The following is a 20,978-nucleotide window of genomic DNA, read 5'->3' on the forward strand; positions in this document are numbered from 1 at the left end:
CAGAATATATCAACTTTATTTAAATGAGTGCTTCCCAAAGTCTGGTGCAGACACTACTGATGGTATGTGAGGTAATTGTAGAAAGCATGTGAGTGAGCATGTTTAGTTAATAGTTATATACTCTCCTCTGCATATTCAAATAATAGCTAGTACATCAAACCTTTGATTTCATGGTTAAAATTATTCTGGAAGACCTGTAGATGCTGGGAGTCCTCAGCACTTTTCCGTACCTCACTCCTCAGGTAACGGCACTAGGTCTTCAGTGTCCCTCACAGCAGCACTCTGGTCCGCTCTGCCTTCCATTCATCTCTCTCACCACTCCGCACGCCACCATCATCCAAAGGATCCAAGTCACCATAGTTTATTACTAGTGTCCCTTTTAACTAGTGTCTCTGTGCTCTTTCCAGAGTCCTTACCCGTCACCTACAAGTCGCTACACGATGTGCCTGGTCTGCGCCCGGCCCCTCTATGACCTCATCTCCTCCCACTCTTCTTGCTCACTCGGCTTCAGCCCCATTGGCCTCCAGCCTTTCTTTGAACATATCAGGCGTGCTACAGCCTTGGTCCTTTACCCTACTCTCCCAGCTTCCGAAACTTACCTCCCGATTGTCCCATGGCCACCTCCTTCCTGCTGAGCATTTTACCTGACTACATTCTCTGAAATGCCAACTCCTTTGCCCCCGAAGCCTCCTATTCCCCTTGCCTACTTTATTTTTGTCTCCCTCACCATGTCACTAACGTATGGTGTGTTTTACTTATCATCTGTCTCCCTACTAAAATGGAAGCTCCTCCAGGGCGGGTTCTTGTCTGTTTTAGTCATTGCTAAATCTCCAGCACCTAGAACCGTCTCTGGCATTTAGTAGGCCCTCAGTAAAAACGTGTAGGAAGACTAGTTTAAGTAAAAGCATGAGCTGACTGAAAGAATAATATTAAGTAAATCAGTGCAGGTGGAACAGGCGTATGTAAAAGTCATGAGGAACGAATGATGTTCGAGGAACTCTGATTTAAGTAATCTTAGAGTTTGTTTCTTTTGTGTTCTTATTATCTGTAGTACTGCAATAAATATCAAGTAATTTTCTTTTGCATATTTATGATTATTTACTTAAATGCTTAAAAGTATAACTGTTGGTTCTCAGATAATAGGCATTTTTGAGACTTACTGGATCTAGAAAATTTGTATCAGTTTCCTCCCCACTCCGAGTGCCTGTATTTCTTCCCATACCTCACTGTGCCTTATCTCGGTGCCTTTTTATCTTTGCACATTTATTTGAGAGCCGAAAAGGCTATCTGGGTGCCTTTACTTGTATGTATGAGCCTATTTTTCACATGTTTAATTCTGATCTTTTTGTCCCTTTTTTTGTGAATTGCTCATCCATGTCTGTTGTGGTCTAGGGCTCTGGTTGCTGCATGGACTGAAAAATCAACAGGAACTGGTGTTATTGGATGGAGATCACAGGCACTCTGGTTTATGTCCAAGAACAGAATACAAAAGACAGCCAGACCTCCCAGAGATAAGAACTGGAGTGTCTGCTTCCTTCTATCATCTCCACTCTCTTGCTTTTCTTTGCATACTGAATTTCCCCTTTCTTTGTTTTCTCGAGGCCTCTTTAGTCTCCCATAGCTCTTTATTCTGGATTTGGCTTGCCATGTCTCTTAGGTCAGCCCTACTTGAACATGACCTTTCAGTGCAGGTACCTGTCATCATCGAAGTGCCTTGGGTATCCGTGTCTGTAGGAGTGAGCAATCCATTGGCTTGGTTTCATGAGGTGGTCGATCACTCCTGATTCAGCCAGCTGAGATTAGGATTGCGGGGGTGAAGCACTTGGGCCTGTCTGCTCAGGGTCTATGGATGGAGCAGCTACTCTAGGAAGAACAGAGCAACTAGAATCTTCAGTAGTGTCTTTGGCCCATTTTTTGATTTGGTGTGTTCATTTTTCTCTTATGAGTACACAGAAGTCCTTCACATATGAATAAGGTTAATGTTGTCTTTGGTCTCATGGGTGTTTTTCTGTCCATTTATCACTTTAATTTTGGTTGGTGTTTTTGCCATGTAATCAAATCAGTTAAATCATGATTTCTGCTACTGTAAAGTTTAGAAATACCTTCTCTGTGAGGAAATTATACATTCAGCTATGTTTTCATCTCGTGCTTTATGGTTTCATTTTTTCTGTGCTCCTTAAATTGTGATAAATTTTAGAGGAATTTGAGAAAGAAATAATATCTTTGTTATATTCATTCCAGGAGCATAGTGTTTATTTTGTACTAATTCATTTTTCTCAGCCAAATTTTGTACTTTTATTTTATTGGATGGATACCGCATCCAATAAAATAATATGAGGTGTGATCAAAGAATACGGTGAATGCTGCTGCCGAGTGCCATCCAACAGAAAGGCAGGGATCTTCAATGTGGGAAGTAGCACAATGAACCTAGTAGTGGTATGTGACAAGTTTCAATTTGTTCGGTGCAATTGGTTGGGTGTGAGCTACGGTTGAGAGAAGGTGTGTTTTAAAGTGTGCCCTAAATCATCCCCCATCATGACAACACTGTGTCACACATCGCTTCTGGTACGGCAATTTCCGTCAAATAAAAACATTCCGGTGTGTCCTCATCCACCTTATTTACCAGATCTGGCACTACGTGACTTCTGACTCTTTCCCAAAGTCAAAATGACCACGAAAGGTAAACGTTATGAATAGGTTCAGGACAACAAGGCAGCCACGATAGCACAACCAGAGACACTAAAGAGGACTTCCAGAACTGCTTCAGAAAGTGGCAAGAATGATGGGATAAGTGTGTTTGAAGTGAGAGGGAGTTTTTTGAGGGGGATTAATGGCAATGTGTCTTTTGCTGTAATAAATATTTTTTATTTAACATTCACTGTAGTTTTTGATCACACTTCTGTATCTATACTTTTTTAAAGTTTATTCCTAGCTACTTTGTAAATGTTATTCTGAGTAGAGTTTTTTTTCAATTATGTTTTCTAGGGGTCCTTCATAGTTTATTAAAGCTATTTTTATGTTTTCACATTATAATTGGCTACCTTACTAGTTCTAGTAGCTTTTGTTGATACATTTGGGCTTTATATGTAGAGTTACAACATCTGCAAGTAATTATTTTATTTCTATCTTTATCTCTTCCTTTCTTTTTCTCATTTTATCATGGTAGATCTTTTAAAATGAGGATAATAGTAACTGTAATGGATCGTAGGGCATATCGTATACTGTTGTATTTTATTAGGGATAATTATTCTGATTAAATAGTCAGAATGCTTTGGGAACATATGGGTACATGAAACTAGTAGAAAATCCGTTTTGACCGAAAAGATTTTCTCCACAGGTTTATCTTGGATCATGAACATTTCACTTGTTACACTGTTTCTGGTCAAGTCGTTGCCTCTAGAGAGTCACTGTTAAAATGCACATTTGATCTCTCCCAGTAACATACTATACTTGCTAATATAACTGTCATACATTTAGTTTTCTGGTAATTGATACTGGTCTACTATTGTGACAACCTGGAGAAGCGGACCTTAGAGCAAATGGCACGGGAAGTTCTGTGAAGCAGGAGCCTTCGTAAAGAAGCAGCTGTGTCCTTTGCCCACTCTGTGTTCTGTGCATCTCCCACCTCCACCCCATAAACTCCGACCACCGTGAACTTCTTTTGCTTTCTTAAATGTGTCTTGTTCTCTTGCCTTAGGTTTTCCTGTTCTTAGCCCCCACTCTTAGTATTCTGGTCCTCAGGGTCACGTTCACGGTCAGTTTCTCTGGGAAGGTTGATTTCTTTGACTAGATTATGTGTCCTCCTGTGTACTTCTTTCTAATGCACCCTGTATTTTCTTTAAAATAACATTCTTGTGATTGCTTTTCAAAAGAACCATCTTTTAAACATTGTTACAGCTCTTCACCTATAAACTTACATTGCACTGCCAGAGAGTGTGTCTGCCTTATCAACCACTGTGTGTGACAGCACACAGGAGTCACTCAGTAAAGGCTTCCTTAGTTAACGATTAAAAGGGGAGTAGTAGATGGTTTTGTCCATGAGCCTGAGTGAGAGACTGCTGGGAGCTGCCTTGATGAGCCAAAACAGTCGCTAGCTAGCAAGAGAGACGTTGAGGAGTTGAAAGGGGTAGGGACAGTGTGTGCCTGTGCCAGAAACATTAGTCTTACCTGGACCTGCACCTATGCAAACCGAAGGGAAGGCCTGCCTTCTGTTACTAGGGTTGAGCCAACCGTTCTGAACAACTCAAAGGGCTACGTGGATGAGCTCTGTGCTTCCTTGGACATGAAGGAAAATATAACCCTGCACTTTAGGCTTTTACCCTTTAATTTCTTTGGTCTTCGAGGCTGTAGTAGCATAGCCACTGGGCTTTTACAACATCTAAAATGGCAGGCTGGCTCATAGAGTTCAGGAACCCCACCCACAGTAAGACCATATTTAAAAGCCGGAGTGAAAAAAGGCAGCAGGAGGAAAAAAGAGTGTGTACAAAAAAGTAGTATTTGTCACTGTTTCGTTGGCAAAAGAAAGGAAGGTTTGGTTTTGTGAGCCTGGATGGTGTTTGAAAATATCATGGCGTTTTAGTGTTCCTCAAGTTAGAGTACCACTTAGGTTCCTACACTTCTATTTTTATATTATATTAATTCTATTATAAATTATAAACTGTGAACTTAGAACTGAATTATAAAGGAAAACCAAATACTTTTTTGATTATTAGTTTCTGTATCTCATTTATTCGTATTATTTCCTCCTGAGGGAACCTGCTGTTTGACATACTGTTGAATCAAGGGTTGAACTTGTATTAAAAACAAACACACAGTGATTGAGCTGATTTTATGTGTAATTACTATGTGACTAACAAAATTAAGCAAGTTGAGACTGCTAATTTCGGCAGATTGGGGTGGGGTGGTGCTGTATTTAAGTGAAGAGCAATTCCCGTGCTGCGCAAAGGCTGGAATTTAACCCTTTTTTCCGTCACAGATGAGGAAGCCGAGATGCTAAGTGACTCACCTGAGGTCATGCAGCTTTTAGCGTCAGGGCCAGACTGACAATAATAGCTGCACTATTGTATACACTTGATTCAGGTAACACCCTTACCTATTTTACAGATGGGGAAACCGAGGCACAGAGACGTAACTTGCCTAACTTCACACAGCACATGTCAGAGCCAGGATGTGAACCAAGGTCTGGGTCCCAAGTCCTTGCTGTTAACCACTGAGTTCTGCTTCTCCCCCCACCAGTCCTGTATCTGGTTACCATGTGCTGGTTACCATGCTGTCACCTGGAATGGTGTGAGCGTAACTGCTTTCCCAGTATATGGCTCCAGCAGGTGTTTTCCATACGTGAAAATGGTATTAGATTTTCCCCAGTATATCATACTCCGGCTTGAGAGTTGGTTTTGATGAAATGAATCTAATCTATATGTAAGGAACTCTGAAACAGGAAACCAATATACGGGCCTGTAAGTAGTGGGAGTAGCTCCCCCCAAAGACACATACAGCTTCTGCAGGGGTACAGTTTGGATTATGTTGGTTGTCTTTTATTTCCTTTTTCAACCATGGTTGAGAACTGATGTAGTTTTTAAGTTGGCTCAAAAGCGAACAAATGAAATTGGTTGATAAAAGCTGAAAGTACTCTTATGAAATAAGAGTGGCCGGTATGGATCACAGAAGATAATTTCTGTTCTTTTTCTTTTAAATGAGTTGCAGTGTGCATTGCCTGTGTCCTCCTGGGAAATAGCTAAAAGAGATCCCTGAGAGCTTTGGTATGTAAAACTTTGCTGTAAGGCTAGATTCATCCCCAAATGGATCCCTTTTAGATAGGGCCCACTGGCGTTTGTAATTGGAAAGACCAAGTAGAACTTGAACACGTTTTACCAATGGCACTTGTGTAATCCATAAGTCCACACGATCCAGAGGGCTCATTCATTCAATAGAAAATGACTAAGGTTTGGAGCTTTCTTGAGAGAAAAACGGTTGTGCCTTTTGCCCATCAGTTCCTATGAGATGGTAGTCTTTTAAAAAATTTGTTTCAAAATTATAATAAAAATTTCTCTCAAACTTTAGAGCATCTTTTAGTCCGTCTCACATACATTATTTTGTTTCAAGACAGAATTTAAAAAAGTGTCCTGTTAGAGGTATAGCAAAAATGCTGTGGGGTTGTAAAGTCCAGTCAGTTGAGGGCTTGGGAAGGCTGTACAGAGGCATTTGAATTGAGCCTGCAGGAGTGAGTGGATTTCCACGTGCTAAAGGAGGAAGGACACTTAAGCCTAAGGGAATAATAACCCACGAAAGGGGGCTGCCTGGTGTACAGGGAAAGATGCTGTGGGAAGTAAGGCTGGAGACTTGACTGACAACGGGCCGGGGCTAACAATGGCATGCTGGGAACAGTGAGGTGAACACCATCCCGCGGCGATGGGATGTTATTCTGTAGGCACTGGAATGTTTTCGAGAAAGAATGAAATCCACCCTATAATTGTAGGAGAGCTCTGGAAGACTGGAGGTTGATTGGAAATAAGAGTAAAGCCCATTGGTGACTGAGTGTATCTAAAGATTCCCAGGTTACTAGTATGTTTAACCTTAAAACTTTTTTTGCTTCTGTATTTTTGAATGAATTTTTAGTGTTTCTATCATCTAGGGAATGTGATTTAATTTTTTTTAAGTGTTAGCCATCTTGTCCTTATAAAGAAAAATGCCTTTGTCAAGAGAATTAAATAAAAGTTATCATGAGTAAGAATTCTTTTCTGTTATCAAAGCTTGAATGTGATAACTTAGGTGTTGCTGTAACTTGTAAATAGACTTGAATCTTTAATATTAATCCGTGTTTGGCATTCCTCAATACTAACTAGATCACAGAGCCTTCAGTGGAAAAATCAGCAACTATAAGACTAGAGTCAATTATTTTGGTGATTTGGACGGCTTGCTACAATTAGTTTAGGGGAAAATAGAAAACTAGAGTATGAGGATGATATGGTCCCTCTGATGAAATTTGTGAAGTGGAAATACCCTGAACCCAGCGAGCCAGAGGATTTGGCTCGTAGGTCTGTTGCCTGCAACTTTTAAAATATGCAACTCAGGGGATGTCTGGTTAACCTCTCTGAGTCTTTGTGTGTTTTTGTTTGTTTGTTCGTTTGTTTGTAAAGCACGTATAAACTGTCCACTTTATAAGGAGTTTATGCGACCCAAGTAATGTAAGTATGAGAAATATCAGATTTTATTTCTGATAGAAAAAAAATCAAACACATGATCTGTGTCCTTCCTTAAACCGTCTGACTGATATTTTTTATCTTGGCAAAACTCAGAGTGATTCACCCAACACCCTTCTGTCACCCAAGTGAGAAGCCTGGCAGTCTACCTTGGTTCCTCCCTTTCCTTCATTTCTCATATATAATTGGCTACAACCAGTTTGACTACTTTTCTCACAGTTCCGCACACCCATCTATTCATCACCCTGTGCTGAGTTCCTTTTGTCTGTCACCTGGACCTTTGCAGTAGTTTACTAATGGGACCCCTGTCTTCAGTCTCTTGTTCCTAACAAACACGTACATAGCACTTAGGATTTTCCAGTGCAGTTTTAAGCACTTTATAAATTCCAGCTTACTTAATTCAGTCACCTTCTATAATGCCACCTAGTGATTTCGCTCAATTCTGGCCATTTTTCTTATCCACTTAAAGTCTCCCTCTGGCTCCCCTGCCTCAGTATTCACAACCCTTCAACCCCTCGTCCCACATCCTGTAATCTAGTTACACTGGCCTGTTGCACTGCTTTGAACAAGCCATGCAGGTTTACACTTCAATAACTTGTGTGCTTTCCACATTGGTACGCAGCCCTCGGATTTTTCTGAGGAATTTGTGGGGAGCTTTTAAAATTTTCTATTTCTATTTTGTAAAATCAAGAATTCTAGGAAAGAGAAATCATTAAAATTAAAAAAAAAAATAGCCATCACTATTTTTAAATGATTAATTTTATCTAATCTTTATAGTAACCCTTCAAGGTCGGCTGTTATGATCTTTATTATTTACAGATGAAGAAACAGAGGCTGACAGATGTGACATAATTCAGAGGGACTGAGACCTGAACCTAGGTCTGTGTGAGTCTCCCAACCCATCCTTTTTGTTTTCTTAGCGGTTTTGCCTTTGTTTTATTTAAGGTCTCTGTTAGTGTAGTGGATTGTTTACCATGGAAAGCCCTCTACGATTGAAGACAGATGTGGTGCAATTCCAGTTTTGTATCTAAATAGCTTTGAGTTTGGGAAAGTCAGTGTCTCCGAGCCCCACCTTTCTCCTCCATGAAGTTTATAGTACCTTCCAGGCCTTCTCCCCAGAGTATTAGGAAACATTTGTGAACATGCCTGTTGTGTGTGTATTTAGGATAAAGCATCTTCTGTAACTGTAAGGGGACACGGCAGGTAGTGGTATCCACATTGGTAATAATGAGCTTTCCCCCCAGATTTCAGCAGGTTTTAAATGGTATCCAGGGGCGTTACTTCTGCAAGTATTTTGGTTGCTGTGAAATGAAGTTAAGTGGTGCCAGCATGTGACAGACAACACTGTGACACGTGCAGAAACGTCATCACTTGGGTGACTTGGAGCCGGTGGCATTGCAGTGAATTGTGGAATTTAGAATCTCCTGTGGCCGGACCAAGAAGCCAGCCTGAGCTCCAGTAGAACAGGACTTCCAACACCTCTGCCCCCAGGGGAGGGGAGAACTCACACCTTGGCTCTTACCGCTGCTTGACTTATACTTTCTTCTTTTCATTTTAAGTGTTTGGGGTTAAGATCTTTTGGTAGGAGATTGACTTCAAGTATGTGTTGGTTTTATTTTAACAGCTCTAGTTACCAGGATAGGAATTCAGACTGTGAAAGTAAGACTTGTCTAGGTTATCTGACTATAGTCAAGGGAGAAATTTAAAAATGAATTTTAAGCATGGTGCCCAAGTGAATTAAGTCTTCTACAGACTCCGAAAGAAGGAGTGTGTCCTCCAAGTGGAAGTCCCAGATTGGCAGGCTTTTTTGGCTTCTTCGATGTTTTGTTGCTGGTGGATTAGTTTGTTTTTACTTTTCTTTGTCCTGCCTCCCTACCGCTCTCCCTTTCTTTGTCTCTTACTGCTTTGTAAAACTAGAGTGATAATTGCTTATCATATACCTCAGAAATAAAATGAAAGAGTAAACCTTAAGTAAAACTTCATAGAGTCTATTGACTGGATTTATTCATCATTTTTGAATCAGTATGTATATTTAGGTAGAAGTTGAATGGTGCCAGGATCTTGGAGAAGGGTGGGCCAGCAAATATTCTTATTCTCTAAACTTTTAAAATATCTGAACTTGGGCATCTGACATATTTTATTGTAGAAGATAAATGAGATACATATGGAGTTAGTATACGTCTTGCCGTGAATAAAATAGCACCCCCAACCTCCCTGTCCCCTTGTCTGGCTATATTTATCTCCAAGGCACTTCCTATTACCACTGTCTGTTAGCTCCATGAAAGCAAGGACTTTTTTCTGTTTGATGCTTCATTGAACACCTAGTATTTACCTAGAGCAGTGTCTGACTCATAACATTGAGCAAATATTTGTGGAAGGGTATAAGCAGGGAGCAAAGGGAGGGAGCACCTTCATTTGGTTTATTGGACTCTTATGAGAAGGTAAACTTGCACAGGGCAGGGCTTTTTTCTGGTCATTGCTGTACTCCTAGCACCTGGAAGTATGCCCACACATAGTAGGTGCTTTAATAAGTAATGGGAGAGACAGTTTATGCCACCTTGGTTGTATACACTTAACTATGGAACTATACTAAGCCTGTTTGTTTCGTCATATGGATGTGCCTTAAAAAGTAGACATTTTTAATCCTGTATACCAACATTTTACCGAAAATATAACCTATAGAAATATAGCACAGAAGAAAGGCCACGCAGCATGTTGGTTAAGTGTTTGAACTCTGCAACTAAAACTGCCTGGCTTACTGCATGTATCCGCATGCTGTGGGAAGGCAACAAAGAATGGCTGGTGTTGTCATCAAAGATCCTGAAAAATGTAGTGGTCGGGCATCTACATCGTCCCTGAGGTGGTCTCCCTAACGAGACAAGTGTCCATCGGATGCCATGCAGAATCTTTGCAGCATTGTTGATTACATTCCCCAAAGTGACTTTCGTAAGCTGAACAATAATGAATGTTAACTACAATTTTATATATATATGTATATGTATATATATATGCATATATGTATGTATATACTTACAAGAAGCGGAGTACAGCATTAGGAATAGAGATAGTGGAAATGTAACGGCTGTGTGCAACGTCAGAGGGATAGTGGATGGGGGAGGGAGGTTGTCACTGTGTGAAGAATAGAAATAATAAATGTCTAACTATTAAAAAAAAACAACTGCCTGGCTTAAGCTTCAATCCCGCTTTGCCATTTACTAGCAGTGTGCCTGTGAAGTTACTTACTGTCTCCATGTCCGTTTTCCTCCTTTGTAAAATGGGAATGATGATAGCAGTGATCACAGGGTTGTTAAAGGAATTAGGTGATTAACATAAACTCGGAATGTACACTCGGAATATCCGCTGACATTTTAAGAGTGTTCCAAGCAAAAAATTACTCCATTCAAATGATGCCCCCTCTCTCGTCCACTGAATTGGGATGCACTGATCCCAGTTGGCACCAAGAAGCTTCTGTGCAAATAGTGAACATGTACATGTTTTTACATCATTTGTTCTCCTTCTTTACCAAGCGGGACGTCTAGTCATAGTTGCTTTGCAAATAATTCATCTCAAATTTTATGATGTGGTGTACTGAAGTTGACTTGATAACACTGCAGGCATTACATTCTCATTTGAGAGCTGGCCCAGAAAAGCTGCAGTTTATTATAGGAAAACAAAGCAAAACAAAAACTCAAAAAGCAAAAAAGTGAAAACCTGTGTCATCTGGATCATGCCCCACAGGAGTATGAAAGGTGAAGAGTCCAATTATTTATTGGAGATCTAGGCAGCCTACTTCAGTCCCTAGGTGAGTTTGGTCAGTGTCTGTCTGTATGTACCACTGCCTGCAAGTGGGTGCCCTCTTCTGGAATAGTGCAAGCAGGACTGAGCCAAATGAATGAGGTTTAAAAGGTACGCCGAGGAGGCAGGACCTCGAGGTGACCCTTATTAGGACTTTTGACAATTAGGTTTTGTTTGTGGTTCTCTTATAAAGGCCCTGAAATCATTAAAAGAAAAAAAAGATACAGTCTATTCGAGAAAAATGTATTGTATATAAATGTCAAAATGGGTTCATTTGAGGCCATTTTCCTTAGAAAAGTCAAGCATTAATTTCTACGGGGGCCTAACATTTGTATACACTACAAATAGCATTTTACATTTAATAAAGCACTGTCAGATGTGATGCCCTCCTGTGACGACGCAGATAGCCATGCGATAATCTTCATGATGGAAGGACTGGGAGCAGTGATGAGAACGGCTGTGGTGATGGGAGCTGGCGTCTCCTGTCTACTGTGTGGCAGACAAGGCACTGAGCATTTACATGGAGCTTCTCACTTAATCTTCACACCACCCTGGGAAGTTGGTACTATTATCTTCATTTTATAGATGAGAAAACAGGCTCTCAGAGAACCATGAATATACCCAAAGTCCCACCTCTGGTGACTGATGGAACCAATTTGAACCTTGGCATGTCTACCTGGATGGAGCATTTTGGCAGATACTTGCTTTCAGCATCTTCTAAGTTAATAATTGTTACTTATTGTCAAACTGAGCACTTGCACGAAGAATCCCATTAATAAACGACGGGAGACTTCCTAATTCTTTCGCTGTAATGGGTTTGTGTTAAGATGAATACACTGCTAGACGTATTTCTCCATTGGCACGTTTCAGGGTTTCTTGGTCATACGGCACGCATAGCCTCTCACCCACAATGTGGTGACTGTACTGATTTCCCATGGGTAGGGCATGGTTGCCATGGCTACCAGACAGCTTGTCTAGATAACTGTGGACACCTGATACTTATCATGTGTTGGAACCAAACTCATGGGCTTTTCTCCATCTGTCTGCTGTTTTTCTCTGTATGTACATGCACACTCGGGTATATATCCCTCCTTTCCTGTTGCATTAACTATCTCGGTTGCTGGCATCTGACTTTTTGCCCTGCTTCTAAGTCGGAGTGAGCCTTCTGCCCTCTCTGTGGACACCACTCCACACACGTCCCAAATCACTCGTGTTCTTTCATTCTACTTTCTAAATATCTTCAGAACAGACCTTTCCTTTATATTTGCAGGAACTGTCTTTTGATTCAGGTTCTTTTCTCCTGATCAGACTGTTTTGATGACTTTCCTAGCTGGTTTCTCTGCCTTCAATTTTGTCCTCCTACAGTTTTTCTTACCGTATATGCTACAAGCAAAAGTGATCCTACTTAAATCCAAGTCTATCTTATTACCTTTTCCCCTTTAAACCTGTAGTGGTTTCCCATGGGTCACAGTGGTGGCTCAAAATCCTGACATCACATCAGCATTATCTTGAACCTTAAAAAGAAAAGTGCTGAGGCCACTTCAGGCCAGTGGTCTGAGAAGTCTGTGGAGTGGGGCTCCAGCACCTGTCCTTTCTTAAAGCTTCACGTGTCCTCATATTTACCTACCTACTTGGATATCTAACAGACATCGCAAAGTTCACATGTCTACAGTGGAATCCTTTCTCTCATAACCTGCCAACTTTAATCTTCCCCATTTTAGTTGATGACAACTCTGCCCTTCACTTTCTCAGACCTCCCATGACCACTTTATATAAAAATATATGTATGTCTCCCCTCAAATTGGGATTTCTGATCTCTCTTTGCTCAATTTTTCCATTGTAATTATCATCTTCCAACATATTATGTACTCATTTATTATGTTTTTGGTTTATTTTTAGCTTCCCTGGGGTAGAAGGGTTTTCTTTTATTGTTGTTTTGTTTTGTTTACTGAAGTATTCCAAACATCTAAAACATTGCCTGGCACATGATAGGAAATTTGTTAATATTTAGTGAATCAACAAAAACATGCATACCAGAAAGTGACTAGCAATAGCAAAATGAATAGTAGTAAAGGGTATAAAGGACTTGGGTACTGGAGTACCACTGTCCGTGTCCAGCCCCGTGCCTCAGTTTCCATCCGTAAAATGAGTATACTGCTACCTACTTCATAAGACTGAAGATTACATGAGAAAATCCCTGGGAGGCACTTATCCAGTGGCTGGCACAGAGTAACTTACCTGTTAGATGCCGTCAGGTCAGTGATACCACTGGAGGTGCTGCAATGGTCCTGAATCATTTCTCATTGACATTTCCTTCAAGATTAAATTATATACTATTTCTGCAGTGCTTGAGAAATGAATGCTGTAGATAATGGTGGCCAATAAGATTTCCTTTCTTAGAGACAATTTATGCTTCAGGGTTTTACGTGTATCTCATTTATGATATAATTAGAACTCTTCTTGACAGACATTCATTCTGGCCATGAGGCTGAACATTTGTACTGGCTTTCCTGAGACCATTGGTTCTGGGCTCTGTGTCTGTATCTTCAGCCTGAAGAATGGCAAGGGGTCATACTGCTCCCTCTGGTTTTTTTGTTCCACTCGCAGCTGGAGTCATTTCTTTCTACTCTTTGGGATTCTTCTGACTTGCCTTTGCCTCGTTTATGGATAAAATTGAACTAGGTGTCTGTTTGTTGTTGTTGTCTATGCAAAAGTGCCAGGGAATATTTTATAAAAGTTTTGACACGTTTGCTTCATTTATGTTTTTGTTCTAACTTTTAGTATCACACTTAAATAAAAACTTAAAGAATTTTTAAAAATATAAGTTCAAAGTAAATATGAAATAAGACAATATATCTGGTACCCTCTGCTGATTGATGTTGGTCTGTAGGACTTTTCCAGGATTAGTTACAATCAATTAGAAAGTTAGTGCCACATGTCGTTGACAACAGAGCATAGAAAATAGTGGAGGATGTGGGCACAGCTGATTACTCAGTTCTTGCATTCTTTTGACAGATATTGAATAACTTCAACCTGCTCTTGGGATGTGGATACAAAATGACATTCAAGGTAGTGGTAGGTGAGAAAAGGGAATTTTAAAATTTTAAAAGGCAGAGCTATATAAAGTATAAAGCGTGTGCTTGGTGAACGCAACAGAGGGAATTGGAGTATGATTCTTAGACAAGTTATTTCACCCGAGCTCTTGTAGGGTTAATAAGAGTTTGCAGAATTTTGGGGTAACAAGTGGCAAAGGGAACAGCATGTGAAAGGGGTATGAAAGCACAGGTAACATTTCTGTGGCCCAAGCATAAGGAAAATAGTGTATGATAAATCTGAAACAGCAATTGGAGTCAGCTTGTAAAGGGCCTTCTATGACAGGCCACAGAATTTTTATCTTGTGTAGGATTTTTGTAAAGGAGGCATGTTATCACATCTATGGTGGCGGTATGCAGGCTGGAAAGAAGGGTGAACATACAGAGAAAAGAGCGTTTTCCTTTTGTGTTCGGAGGACATTAGAGAAGAATCGGTAGTTCATAGACAACTGAGAGAAGGTCTTGGTAAAACTATAGAAAAACAGTAAGAATAGAAATTAAATCACAGATGCAAGTCGGAACAAATCCACAAGGAATCTGTGAAATTGACATCAGGGAACACCATTATTGCAATTCTTCAAATCAAGTTTAGGAGAAATAGTTCAGGAGATAGGGTTACCAGAAAAAATACATAGGATGCTCAGTTAAATTTGAATTTCTAGATAAACAATGAGGAATTTTTAGTGTAAGTATGCCCATGCACTATTTGAGACATACAGAGACTATTTTTTGTTTATCTGAAATTCAGATTTAACTTGTTGTCCTATTACTTTTATTTGGAAAAATCTGGCAATCCTTGTATGATAAAAAGGTTCTGAACAGTCCTGGTGATCAGGCTCAATGATCTGATTCTTGTTTTGATGAGAGAGTGTTTACTGTCTTTGTTTGGAGACGTGAGGTGCAGGCCCCAGGGAAGCATTTGACAGAACACAGGGCGAGCCTTTGGGAAGTCTTTTCTACATTTAAATCACTGGTAGGGATTTCACCTCATGAGATTATAAGAAGAAAAGGGGAACTATAGAAAAGAAGGGAAAATTCAAACTACTGAAAGTATCTAATATTCTACAGCGTCTTGTGTATTCCAGGAAACAACATAGGGTGTCATCCAACAGAGAGGGATTATGCAGTTCACTTTATGGAGTTTGAACAAGGCCGGACTGCCATTGTTGTTTATACTCTTGACATACAGTGGCTCCTGTGTTCTGGCTCCTGTTTTTATTGCGGCTGTAAAAACATTACAAAATCCCAACAATAAACACTCTGCTGAGAATGTGAGGTCATAGTAATGTGACCTCACAGGGAGCCAGGTCCTTGGAATCCCTAGAAGATCAGCAGCCCCTGGAGTTGTGGGGTGAAGGATACTGGGAAGGGGCTCGGAAGAGGAAGTAGCCGGGCTCATCCGGGCTCCGCGATGAGCTTGCCTTGGTGTCTGTCTTGTTGCTGGTGAGTTTCTATCCTCATCGTATCGCAGACTTTCTGATTGAAAAGCAACCAGTCTCTGTTTTTGTTCAAGTAATCTCGTGAATCGTGGAATGGGACAGAAGGAAGTCATCTTGGAATGGAGGTAGTTAGCCTCACTTTATTCCTAATTTTCTGTTTCACTGAAAGCTTTTTCAAGAAGATCTAGAGAAGTTGGATGCATATAGATTTTAATATTACCTCCTCCTGGTGAATGTGAGGAAAATGAGAAATAGACTGGGCTGGGCAAGACAGAAGAAAGAGGAGGCAAATGTGACAGGCATGGTTTGGGCCACTACATTTTTAAAAATATATGCTCATTAGGATAAGTCTCTTGTATTTGGACAAAATCTTTGCACTACTAGATTTGTGGTATAATTACATTGTTTGCCTGGAGTGATTAAATATATGGCATGAATTTGCCCTGGGAAAGGAACAAGTAGCGGTTCAAAGAGAAGAAAATCCTTTCTTTGACATTTATTATTATTATTATTTTTATTACATAATAGCTAATGTATAGAGTAAGAGAAAGTGTGGGAACACAACTCCAGGGATTTTTTTTTTTAATTTATAAAAATTACTTGATTTTAACTAAAGTAGTTTTTTGAGTAAATATTTTACATTTCTACCGTTTAGGTGGGAAAACACAAAGTTGAGTTGCCTTTAAAGAAAATTTCTTCTATGACTACTTATTATAGGTTTGCCATATATAATAATTGAATGTTTAATTTGGTTTTAACTAAAGTAGTTCTTTGAGTAAATATTTTACATTTCTACCGTTTAGGTGGGAAAACACAAAGTTGAGTTGCCTTTAAAGAAAATTTCTTCTATGACTACTTATTATAGGTTTGCCATATATGATAATTAAATGTTTACTTTTCTGATAAGATAAATTTCACAATACTGGCTGATAGTGTGAACTCTAAAGGGAAATTTAGGACTGAAAAATATTTAGATGTATTTGCATGAAGATTTCATGATAAAGCAATTGATTATAATTTGTGGGTATTTCTGCTGGAAAATTGTTTAAGGTAGCTGATTGCATAAGGAGGGTTACCAAACATTCCTTTTGCCTGGGTCAGTTCCAGTTTGTGCCTGCTGTCCTGACATTGACTACGCTTTAGCATTTGACTTGAACTTAAAAAAAAAAAAAGTATTTTCATTAATAGTAAGTCAGTGTATGTTTGATTCACCTCCACTTTGTCTTTCCCGCTTTTCGTAGTCTCATCCAGAAGGTGTGAGTTGACATGTGCATTGAGCAGAATTTTCAGATCGTTGAGTCTCAAAAATAATGTGGGATAACCTCTCTCTTCTCCCTCCCTCATAGTGCCATTTCAGGGGCAGCCGGAGTACTTGCTGATAAAGTGAGCTTGGGGAGGAGTTGCTACGCAGAGTTCACTCTTTCGAGTCTGGCAGTGGTGGGGAAGTGTGGGACTCACAGCCCGGAGAAGCTGCTTGTGTACCAGCTGCTTGTGCAGTAGCTATGCTTGCATTTGACTGACAGTGAAGCTGCCAGGCTCCCACTTAATTGGTGGACCCGTGGAAAACTGGAAGTTGTAATTTAGGTAGAATAAGTGACAAAACAGAGATTGAGCGGTTGTGCTTAAAAATATATTCATTTTTGCTAAAATGATTTTTGTTAATTAGTATATTATGTACGTTTACAACTAATTTTATTCCTGTTAGTAATGCTTTTTTTTTGTAACACGTATAATTACATATTTAATGATTTTATCATCCCTGTTTCCTCTTCATAGTGTCCTGGTTTAGACCATTAATGGTTACTCTACGTAGAATTCAGGCCAAGTTAAAGAACTATGGTATAGAGCAAGTCCATGCAAACGAGGCCTATGGGCCCCACTCAGCCTTGCCTGGAATGGCTTGTAAGCTTTGAAAGGTTGTAAAAAAACAACAGGAACAAAGAACCTTGTGTGATAGGGACCTTATGTGGCCTGCAAGTCTGCAACATTTACTATCTGGTCCATTACAGAAAAATTCTGACTATGTCTCGTGTAGAGTCTGTGGTATGTATGCTGGAAGGCTGTTTAAGCACAGTAGTTTATCTTGAACACAACTTTGTTTTGTTACCAAGTTGAGATGCAGATTTGGAAATGACTGTGTCTTCATTGGTTCTAGTGTTATAAATGTATGATGTAGCATTCCATGGTGATCCCTTTCTAGAGCAGAGATCTCACGGTGTGGCCTGGGGGCCTTCCCGAGACCCGTTCAGTGGGTTTGTGAGATCAGTGTTATTTTATAAGAACAGGACAGCATTATTTTCCTGTTTTTTCCTGTTTCACTCTGTTGATATTCGCACTAATGGTACAAAGCAGTGTGTGTGTGGTGTGGGGCGGGGGCTTACCACAATTCAAGGGGGTGGCACCAAAGTGTTTTAGTTGTCACTGTAGTCTTCACTGTCTTGCACTCAAAACAAAACAAAGGCCAGTTTCACTTAAAAGTCCTTTCACTAAAAAAGTCCTTGATAAAGCAGGGCAAATTATTAATTGCCTTTCAACCCTTGAATACATGCCTTTTTAATTTCTCATGTGATGAAATGGAAAATGTGCATAAAGCACTTCTGCTCATAATGGTTGTGTCCAGGAAAAGCACTTGTATGTAATTTGAGTTGTGAGCTATAAAATAGTTGCTTTTTTTTTGTGGAATACCATGTTTTCTTCAAAGTGGACTGAAAAACTGGTTACTGGCAGACATTTTTTCAGAAATTAATAGAGTGAGCCTATAAGGAAAACAACTAATAATTTTTGTTGCCAATGATAAAATGTGAGCTTTCCATCAAAAATTAAAATTTTGGAAAACTTATGTCTGCACCAAAAGTTTGACAGCTTTCCAGTACTTAGACTTTTCTGAAGATATTCGTGATGACATTAATGAATGTGATATTTTAAATATTGTTTAATGAAATATATCAACAAATATTTTGCAAATGGCCGTTGTATGTTGAGAATTATGCCTGGATCAAAGGTCTATTCAAAGTATAAGACATTTCAATGTAAGAGTACAAAACGTTCATTGATACAATTTTCCATTCTATATTGCAACTAACCTTTAAGAAACTACAATTTGTCTAATTTTGGTGTCATATCAAAAAGAATATCTACAATTATAGATGAAAAGATTATTAAAATACTTCTTACTTCTAACTAAATATCTGTGTGAGACTAGATTTTCTAAATGTATTTAACCAAAACCATATATTGCTACAGATTGAATATAGAAGTGGCTATGAAACTCCAGCTATCTTCTACTAAGCCAACCATTAAATAACTTTGTAGAAAATGCAAATTACCATTATTTGTCTCACTAAACTTTGTTGATTTGGAAAATATAGTTATTTGTAATAAAATATATTATTTATATTCTTGATATGGATTTGTTATTTTTAAGTAAATTAATATTTGAAATTTTCTGTTTTAATTACTGAAACAGTTAATATCAGTAGGTATAACCCATAAACAAAGGTCTTTGGAGTCCTCCATACTTTCGAAAATGTAAAGGTCCTGAGACCAAAAGGTTTGAGAACTGTTCATCCAGGATTTAAGCAATACCTTCTTTAGTGCTTTGAAATAATAGTAACTGAAAATACTTTTATGAATAATTAAGCATAAAATCATTTTAAATAGTTTTATTTTCACTTAGTTGGCCTACATTATGATAATTTCATCAGCTATTTTCCTTTTTTGCTACACAAGAAAAATCTTTTCTTTTTTTCCCCTTTTTATCAATTCTCACAGCAATGCTGGGGTGAAAACAGCACTCCTAGAGGCTCATTCTGAAATGGGGAGCACTGAAATTCTGGAAAAGGAGACCTCTGAAAATCTCAGTAATGGTACCAGCAGCAATGTAGAAGCAGCCAAAAGGTTGGCCAAACGACTCTATCAACTAGACAGATTCAAAAGATCGGATGTCGCGAAGCACCTAGGCAAGAAGTACGTCTGTCCCAAGGCTGGAGTCCAAGTGTGTGTGAGTGTGTGTGTGTGTGTTATAGCTTCAATTGTAATAACCAAGTCTATTCTGCTTTCTTATAGCAATGAATTTAGCAAACTAGTTGCAGAAGAATATCTGAAGTTTTTTGATTTTACAGGAATGACGCTGGATCAGTCTCTCAGGTATGATTAAACATCACTTTTTTATTCTTCTTTGCCTCCATGTAATTTTGAGAAGAGAAAATAAAGTGCTTGAGCTAAAAATCTGATTTTTATTTTTTCACAGTTACGTTGTGAATTTAGCTCAGATTGTACTAGAGATATTAAATGTAGTAGAAAGAAAAATACATTTTTATGAAATCACACATGAACTCATATTCCGCATTTAGTAAATGGCATAGTGAAGAATGGTAGCAACGTAAGTCTTGAGGAGAAGTAGAATCTTCACGAATTTGTTTTTCGAATGATAGATTTATAAGAAGGCAGTTTACAGACTGTAGAATTATAAATTTTTTTCCTAAGCATCTGTTTACAATACCAAATAACCTTTTAAGACAGTACTTTGGAATTAACTCATGAATAGAATAAGAATGAATATCAATATGATAATCAGCAGAACATATCTGTAAAGTGTTTCAGATGGTAGCACTTGCTGCTGACCTTTTCGAATGAAGGCGTCTTAAACTGATCTTCCCCTTTCACACCATATTGTACTATACATTTCTAAGAGCAGCTGAAGGTACAACCCAGTCATTGCTTAATCTTGATAAACTTTGTAACGTGTCAGAGCCTGGAGGAATTCTGAGATCATCTTCTGGAACCCTCTAGTTTTACAAATCAGGCAACAGGCCTGGTAGGTGAAGTGAGAATGTTTGGATTGTAATGCACACAATGACTTATATTTGGTGGCTTTTGCATAAATCAAGGGTGCTCATAGGTTTTCCAAGGACAGATCTATATTTTTGCTCTGCTTTCTGATATGTTTTATAAAAAAAGTAATGAAAAATTAATATTTGATCAATGTAATTTATATTAAATTATAAGTAAATAAAAAGCAACATTTTCATCATAGAAATGAGGTTTATTGTATGTTATCTTCAAAAATAAGATTTCTTAAAACATTTTATTATTATTTTTATTTTTCATGTATTTTTTGTTTTTATTTTATTTATTTATTTATTTATTTATTTATTTATTTATTTATTTATTTATTTATTTTTAAAATTTTATTGGGGAATATTGGGGAACAGTGTGTTTCTCCAGGGCCCATCAGCTCCAAGTCGTTGTCCTTCAATCTAGTTGTGTAGGGCACAGCTCAGCTCCAACTCCAGTCGCTGTTTTCAATCTTAGTTGCAGGGGACACAGCCCACCATTCCATGCAGGAATTGAACCAGCAACGTTGTTGAGAGCTCACGCTCTAACCAACTGAGCCATCCAGCTGCCCTAGAACATTTTAAGTCATTTTTTCCTTCCCATCTCATGTTCAGAGA

At 38.9% G+C, this 20,978-nt stretch overlaps 1 protein-coding gene across 4 annotated transcripts in view; it reads left to right on the forward strand.

Annotated features, from left to right (window-relative positions):
- The window catches only part of PSD3 (pleckstrin and Sec7 domain containing 3), a 366,738-nt gene that overhangs the window by 134,171 nt on the left and 211,589 nt on the right, over positions 1-20,978 (forward strand). For all 4 annotated transcript variants that reach the window (XM_081046336.1, XM_081046338.1, XM_081046337.1 and 1 more), the window contains 2 exons: positions 19,297-19,491; positions 19,591-19,671. In XM_081046336.1, the coding sequence (XP_080902462.1) occupies positions 19,297-19,491; positions 19,591-19,671 (276 nt within the window). The remainder of the gene's footprint in view (positions 1-19,296; positions 19,492-19,590; positions 19,672-20,978) is intronic.

This window comes from Rhinolophus hipposideros (assembly GCF_964194185.1).
Source record: "Rhinolophus hipposideros genome assembly, chromosome: 4".
Classification (NCBI taxonomy): domain Eukaryota; kingdom Metazoa; phylum Chordata; class Mammalia; order Chiroptera; family Rhinolophidae; genus Rhinolophus; species Rhinolophus hipposideros.